Source organism: Hyperolius riggenbachi, chromosome 6 (assembly GCF_040937935.1).
Source record: "Hyperolius riggenbachi isolate aHypRig1 chromosome 6, aHypRig1.pri, whole genome shotgun sequence".
NCBI classification, from domain to species: domain Eukaryota; kingdom Metazoa; phylum Chordata; class Amphibia; order Anura; family Hyperoliidae; genus Hyperolius; species Hyperolius riggenbachi.
In genome coordinates this window covers 103,525,009-103,533,262 of record NC_090651.1, presented here as the reverse complement: position 1 = coordinate 103,533,262, position 8,254 = coordinate 103,525,009, and the positions used below count along the sequence as shown (strand labels likewise).

At 43.8% G+C, this 8,254-nt stretch overlaps 1 protein-coding gene across 1 annotated transcript in view; it reads left to right on the top strand.

The window, feature by feature from the left end:
* The first annotated feature begins 1,137 nt into the window (after positions 1–1,137).
* Positions 1,138–8,254, top strand: part of PALMD (palmdelphin) — a 127,345-nt gene continuing 120,228 nt past the window's right edge. Inside the window, exon 1 of the mRNA XM_068242584.1 lies at positions 1,138–1,423. Coding sequence (XP_068098685.1) covers positions 1,379–1,423 — 45 coding nt within the window. The 5' untranslated portion in view covers positions 1,138–1,378. The remainder of the gene's footprint in view (positions 1,424–8,254) is intronic.

Below are 8,254 nucleotides of genomic sequence, written 5' to 3'. Positions count from 1 at the left end.
TCTGGTTAACTGAGTTCTGGATAATGGAATTTTACTGTAATCTGAGTACAAAACAAGAGGATATCTCCAGTGTCAACTTCATGACAAAGTAATTTTTCCTCCAGAGAAATGGACTTGGAAATGATATGAAAATTAGTACTGTTGCTGAGTGTCAGGAGGAAGCCACCAGTGTTAGGAAACAATCCACCCTTTGAAGCCTCCTTCCTGGTCCTTTATTGCCCGATAGCTCTAAAGAAGTCCTGTAGTCTCACATTGGAATGGGTAATGAACAGAGAAGTCAAGCTCACATTGGAATGGGTAATGCACAGAGAAGTCAAGCACAAGTTATCGGAGGATGGAAGTGTGTGACTGGGGTGTACCTGTGGATAATTTCAGAAGACCTTTACTCTCAAAATCAGGCCCGGATTTATCTCACAGGAGCCTATGGGCACAGATACACTGGCACGCTAGACTCCACCCTCCACGAACTTACAAGTGTGTTGGCTGTCTCAGTTGCCACCTCTCCCTTACTTTCCTTGCCCGTCATAGGTAGCAACAGGTGCCAGTTAGTATTAGATAGCCTGAAGTACCCTTAATATTAGGTAGCTAGAGGTGCCCCCAAGTATTAGGTAACTAAAGGTACCCCTGACTGAAGGGAGATCTCTCAAGCAGGGTAACCTCTCATTTACACTCTCATCAGGACTCTGCATAGGGAAGGAGGGAGGGAGGTGCTCGGGGAGGGGAGTGAGTCGCCTTTCCATCATCAGGCGCCTGTAGGCATGTGCCTACAGTGCCTTATGGTAAATCCAGCCCTGCTCAAAATAGTAGGGTCCCACTTTACCCAAAATTGTCCCTGCAAAGCAGCATTCCATATAAGTATTCCTAATTAGCAGATACTTTTCCTCTATTGTAGACTTTCTGGAACAAAGCTAGCCATTATGCATTTGCATGTATTGTTAAACAAACACTGCAATTCATAGACATGACCTTTATACCTCGCTGATGTAAAAACTTAGAGAAACACAGTCAGTGCTGAATAATGCTGCCTACTGGAAACAGTATGACGTAACAATAAAGCGCACAGGGTAATACAATCAATGTACTTAAGCCAAAGGGCTGACAGCTTGTTAAGATAGAAACTTATGCTGTGTGTGTGTCATTGCTGCCTGTCAGTAATAATACCACCAGCTATGTGAGAGGCTGACTGTAGAGCACACCCTTCTCACATGAGCCTGTCTGGGCTGATCCATTCAGACTAGCTTCAGCCCATTAAGAAACTCTGTACTTCACTCCTCCACACTAAGCTCTTAGCTTGTAACCCACAGCTGCTTATTTCAGCTGTGCTGCAGTTACTCTCACTCCTGTCGGGTCCTGAATGCTTTCTCTGTAACTTTACAGGATGGAAGAAGCTGAACTGCTGAAGGAAAGGCTCTTGGCTATAACTGTAAGTAATCCTTCTCTATAACCTACAGTATTTCAGTATAATGTTGTAGATTGATTTGTGTAGGAGGCACTCAGTACTTGTATGGAGTCCACTTGTTACTGCAGGTGAACACTTGCCATGGTGAGTGGTATAGTGTTCTGAGTGATATAACCAATAGCCTGTACAGCACTGTGCAACATATGCTACACACTGGATATTGGGTGTAATTCAAGTGCACCGGGTCAGCTACTGACCAGGCAATGGGCGACATTTGTGCCAAAGCACAAAAAGAAATGCAAGAAATGACATTTATACATGCTTTTATTTTTATGCAGATTTAATGCCTTTGTATTGGGACATGCTGATGTTTTTAAGGAAAAAGTGGTTGGACTTGCATCAGTTCATTCGAACAGTAATAATATGTTTCTGCTGAGTGTGTTTTGTAAAGTTAGGATGAGGGATTACCAGACCAGCTCAGCCAAATTCAGATGTGGCGCTGGTTGAACTGATTCTCGTCAAGAAGACGTCCACTACTACAAACTCTTTGGTTGAACTGATATACTTCCACTGTGAACTAGTAAGGGGCTCCTCTGTACTACATGCCATTTATCCAGTGTAAGTTGTTGTATCCATCTAAGAATTCAATGAGTATGCCCTGTTGAAAGGGTTGACAAAGTGCACGTAATTAGGGGATGCATTGTGTCGTTACGTCATTGCCCTGAGAAGGTTCCTTGAGGTGTATTCACTAAACTGCTGTAAAGAGAAAACTAGTTTCTGCATTTAGTGAATGCGCCACCATATTGCTTACTTATTGGGATAATGGATTCTTATTTAGAAGCTGCTGTGATGATGTCTGCATCCCCTGTTGGAATGTTCTTCACCTTAATAGTTTAATTGGAAACCATCAGTGGTTCACCACATCATGGCAACCACCGTGGTTCAGTGATCTGAGAAGCAGGATAGTTTATCAGTGCTACAGAAGACAACATGCATATAGAAATGAAAATGCAAATAATAATAGTTAAGTAGTAAAGCTAATGGCTATCTAAATAAATAAACGGCGGTTTTCCGGCAGAATGTCTATTTCAAGATTATTCTTTTTAGGTATCAATATTTATCAATACTTCAAGATCATTTTTATGATCTTTTTAGGTATCAATACTATTCACTAGCACTGGGGTCGGTATCTATTTGGAGTATTTTTTTTTAATGTTAAGCAACTAGATCTAGAGAAAATAATCAGAAGATAGAACTGCTGATTTTTCATTGTTGATTCCAGGGACAGTTTTAGGTAAAATGAGACCCACTAAAAAAAGAACATTAGGCCCCTTACATTTAGTACTGTACTGACTGTAGAGTTCTTGGAACTTTAGCGATTCCTGATTTGGGGGTCCCAGAGGGACACAGAGCCTTTGCAATTGACCAGTTTACCCCCATAAAAGCTGACTGATTGAATTCCAGTAACATGAATCTAAATCTTAACTCTGGCCAGCAAAACATCACGAGTATACTTGTGTTCCACTCGCCACTGCGGCTCACTGCTTAAATTAGAAATAAACACCACTATTCCTGCAATTCTTCACAGTTTTGTTGTGGATGATGTGGTCATGTGACTGAGGTGGCTGCCTTCTCCGCCAGCATGTGAGATGGATTATGGCAGTGCTGCATTTCAGGCCAGAGTTGTAAGCTGCCATTCACCCTTGCAGAACCTACAGGAAGGGGTGGGGCCTTGCCTACTCTAGCCAGCCACTCAGAGATAAGAGCCAGCTAGAGGGACACAGAGGAAGTCGTAGTCCTGGGACTTTATGCTCAAGATTAGGTGTTTAGATAAGGTATATAAGAGCATACCTATTAAATAGCCACCAGGAGATTTTGGCGCAGGATAAAGGCAATATATAAAGCCATATATCGGCTTTATCCTGCGCCCAAATCTCCCTGCTCCTGCATGGGGGTGCTAATTACTATTCCCCCTCCAGACCACCATGGATAGTGGGGGAATGATGTAATTCGGCTTCCAGCTATTGCTTGCGGCCGAATTACATTGTCTTAAAAGTAATTTAAGCTCCATCCTTTGACGCGGCCCAAATTACTCACTGAGCAAAGCTATAGCCGTAATACCGATTACGGCCTATGGTAGCGCTGTCTGCACCCAAATCTCCTGCCCTGTTTTAAAGAACAAGCGACACCCATGCTAACCTAGAAATAAAAAACACATATATAAGTAGATAAATACTACTTCTACTTACATAACAGATGTATTGTGCTATCCACGTAATGATTCCTGTGAATTTTATAAAGGAAAAGCAGAAAATCCTATTTTAGGCAGTGGCCATCTTGCCAAGCTAATGCTGACATCATATCCTCCCTGACTCTTGTTTCCCCCCTCCCTTCTTTTGCTCATTGTGTATTCATTAGCTGCCCTCCTCCCGGAGTCTTCAGACACTCCCACTGAGGTGTATACTAACAACTGCACTGTCTATTTTTTATTTACACATCCAATCACTGAGTCACCTCAGCCTTGCTTGTAAACACAAGTAATCAGAGGGTGTTTCTGATAAGCAGCTAGATAGGGAAATAAATGAAAGAGGAGGAATATATTATAGATAAAAAGAACTCCCAGCATTCAACTCTTTGGCACTGTTTGGCACTAGGGCCAGTGCTACTAAAGTATGTGATAATTACAAACCATAACAGCAGAAAAAGTTTTGCAAGTTTTGAATGCAGGATTAGCATCTTTATCACTTAATACACTCAGACCAGTTGCTGTTGAAATTTGATTTTTATGGTGACAATACCGCTTTAACAGCACTCGATGTAAGAAGCCCTGTGGGAAGTTAGTTTAATTTGACTGGAAGACATATTTCTAGCCTGAAAAAAAAACAACAAAAATGTGAGAAATAGAAGGAAAACTTGACTGGGATTCTGTCTTAATAGTATTTTTCCTTAACCACTTCAGTTTCACATGACTGTTTCCTGACCACAATAGATTAGCTTCACATTTGGAGGAACTTGCTGTGACAACCTTGTCTGATGTGACTGGTTCACAAAGTGAGGTTGGCCTGCACCTGCTATGCACAATGCTTTGCATGCAAACCACAGAGAGTGCAGGGATCTTCCTGTTCTTTGCTGTACCCAAAGTATTGCCTTTCTTATTTATATTCACTTCCATACTTTAAATATTGTTTTGTGCAATTTAGTATAAGATAAAAATAGTATTGTGTAACCACTGTTGTGGGTCATGTCCAAAAGTTTGATTTAGACACAGCAGGAAAGCAGGGGGCAATAGAACATGCTTCAGTTTATGTCATTGTATCAAGGTTACATTTATAACTGGCCACCAGATTCATCAATCAGAACCCTCTCAAATCAAAACTGATCAGAGAAGGTATAGAATCCTGAACACGCTTGGCATTGATTTTTTTTTTTTTAGATTTCAGTATGAAAACTGATACAAATCTATCAGACCCACAGCGTTGCACTGTTCAATGTCGTGTAATGACAGGGGCCTTCATTGTGCTCCCAATCTGCTACCAATTGATTAATATCTTTTGTCCCGTGAGATTCATCGATTTTTGGCCAAAATTGATTGATTGAGCAGACAAGCAACTTGGCGCACTGATTTCTAGTAGATCCATCTTTTAACTCTCCTCCCAAGTGTACATGTTGTTCATTAAATTCTTACATTTTCTCTACAAAGCCAAATCGTAGGATGTGTACACACTACCAATTATGATTGGCCAATTGTACCACTTCCATCTAGTATCAGGGCCAACATATTTTGAATGCTGTACTATGAACAGATTGTATTAGGTGAGCTCTCATACTAAATGGAAATCCTAAGTTTGGCCAGTTAAAATTTGTAGTGTGTACACACCCTAGGGATCTTATAAAGCTCCGCCCCTTGACACCCCCCCCTTTCAATTTTTGCACCCACCTGTACCACTCAAAATAGCTACTACATTCATTATAAAAGTGGGAAAGAAAATAGATTATATGTTTATTTATATATATATATATATAGTGATGCCATTCTCTGCAGCACTTAACACAACATATTGTTTTGACACTAATTGTCTATAAGAGGGGCTAACAATCTACTATCGTCATATGTCCTTATCGCATTTTAAAGTGAACCCGAGGTGAGAGTGATATGTAGGCTGCCTTTTAAGCAATACCAGTTACCTGGCAGCCCTGCTGATCCTCTGCCTCTAATACTCTCAGCCATATACTCTGAACAAGCATGCAGCAGATCAGGTGTTTCTGACAATATTGTCAGATCTTACAATATTAGCTGCATGCGTGTTTCTGGTGTTATACAGACAATGCTGCAGCCAAACAGATCAGCAGGGCTGCTCGGCAACTGGTATTGTTTAAAAGGAAATAAATATAGCAGCCTACATATCCTTCTCACCTCGGGTTCACTTTAAAGTTTAACTCCAGATAGATATAAAAACAACCACACGTTTAAAGGACTTACGAGGCCAAGTAATGATAAAAAAGTTAATTACCTGCTTCACCTTATACGGCACGGAGGACGCCGTCCGCGCCCTCCGTGCCGATCCGCCGGGTCCCCCCGCTCGTCAGCCCCCCCGGGGATGGCTCCCGACCCCACGGCCGGGTCGGCTCCCCTGCCTCTCCCAAAATGGCCGCTCGCTCTGGCCGCGGCTGCGCAGTCCGCATAGCCGCGAGTGCGGCTGCGCAGCTCTAGGGCCAACCTCCCCGATCCACGCTACGTAGCGTGGATCGGGGAGGTTGGCCCTAGAGCTGCGCAGCCGCACTCGCGGCTATGCGGACTGCGCAGCCGCGGCCAAAGCGAGCGGCCATTTTGGGAGAGGCAGGGGAGCCGACCCGGCCGTGGGGTTGGGAGCCATCCCCAGGGGGCTGACGAGCGGGGGGACCCGGCGGATCGGCACGGAGGGCGCGGACGGCGTCCTCCGTGCCGTAAAAGGTGAAGCAGGTAATTAACTTTTTTTCCATAACTTGGCCTCGTAAGTCCTTTAACTGAGAGGGATATGGATGTTTCCTTTTAAACAATACCAGTTGCTTGGCAGCCCTGCTGATCTCTTTGGCTGCAGTAGTGGCTGAATCACACACCTGAAACAAGCATGCAGCTAATCCAGTCTGACTTCAGTCAGAGGCAGAGCAACTGATCTGCATGCTTGTTGAGGGGCTGTGGCTGAAAGCATTAGAGACACAGGATCAGCAGGAGAGTCAGGCAACTGGTATTATTTTAAAAGGAAAAATCCATTTCCTTCCCAGTTTAGGTTCCCTTTAAGTCAGGTTTATATACATAAAATCATTAAAAGTATTTTTAGATGCCACTACTATAAGCGACTGGCATCTTTTTATATGGGCGTCCCATAAGTTTATGTACATCCAGAACGTCACATAATTCAGGAGAACGGCATGTCAGAATAAGGACAGACACGCGTTTGCTGATTGCATAACTGGGTTTGCATCATTGATGTGCCTTAAAGGATAACAGCACTTTTAATTACCTGAAACCAGCCTTATATTGCCTATTGGGGAATATTGCAGCTCTAATGCATTATTGGTTCTGTTCTGAGATTCTCCTGAATGCTTATTGTTTTCTAGAGAAGCAAGACATTGTGTGTGTGTGTGTTTCCTTCCACCAACTTCTGTTCTACATTCTTAACAAAGTTTTAATAGTGCAGATTTTCATCTGCCCTTGCTGGCTAGAGATGCATAATGGGGCTCAATTAATTTGGGGAATGAGGGCAGGAGTTTCTGCGTGAAGCCTGACAGTTGCTACAGGCACTAATAGGTTAGCTCTTCCTCTGCTGCTTGCTAAAAGTTACACTAAAGGGGCAGAGAAGGGTCAATCATACAGTCCTGCTGACTTCATAGAGACTCCTTTGTTGAGGGAAAGAATCTTCCCAAAGAAAGCAGCAGATGTGTCATCCAATGGTTATGGGTGGAATTGTGTTTGTAAGAAGAGCTTAAAGGGATACTGTAGGGGGGTCGGGGGAAAATGAGCTGAACTTACCCGGGGCTTCTAATGGTCCCCCGCAGACATCCTGTGTTGGCGCAGCCACTCACCGATGCTCCGGCCCCACCTCCAGTTCACTTCTGGAATTTCTGACTTTAAAGTCAGAAAACCACTGCGCCTGCACGCCCGTGTCCTCGCTCCCGCTGATGTCACCAGGAGTGTACTGCGCAGACACAGACCATACTGGGCCTGCGCTGTGCGCTCTTGATGACATCAGCGGGAGCGAGGACACGGCAACGCAGGCGCAGTGGTTTTCTGACTTTAAAGTTAGAAATTCCAGAAGTGAACCGGAGGCGGGGCCGGAGCATCGGTGAGTGGCTGCGCCAACACAGGATGTCTGCGGGGGACCGTTAGAAGCCCCGGGTAAGTTCAGCTCATTTTCCCCCGACCCCCTACAGTATCCCTTTAACAAACAAACAACAACAAACACAGAACATTTATATCGCGCTTTTCTCCTGGCGGACTCAAAGCGCCAGAGCTGCAGCCACTAGGACGCGCTCTATAGGCAGTAGCAGTGTTAGGGAGTCTTGCCCAAGGTCTTCTACTGAATAGGTGCTGGCTTACTGAACAGGCAGAGCCGAGATTCGAACCCAGGTCTCCTGTGTCAGAGGCAGAACCCTTAACCATTACACTATCCAGCCACAGGCTTAAAGGACCACTATCACGAGAAATTATAAAATTTAAAAACCTGTAAACACATACAGATAAGAAGTAAGTTTCTTACAGAGTAAAATGAGCAATAAATTACTTTTCTCCTATCTTGCCTTCACTTACAGTAAGGTTTTGGACTAGTCCATCTCTTCATTGGGGACTCTCAGCGTGGCCTTCATACTAAAGACACT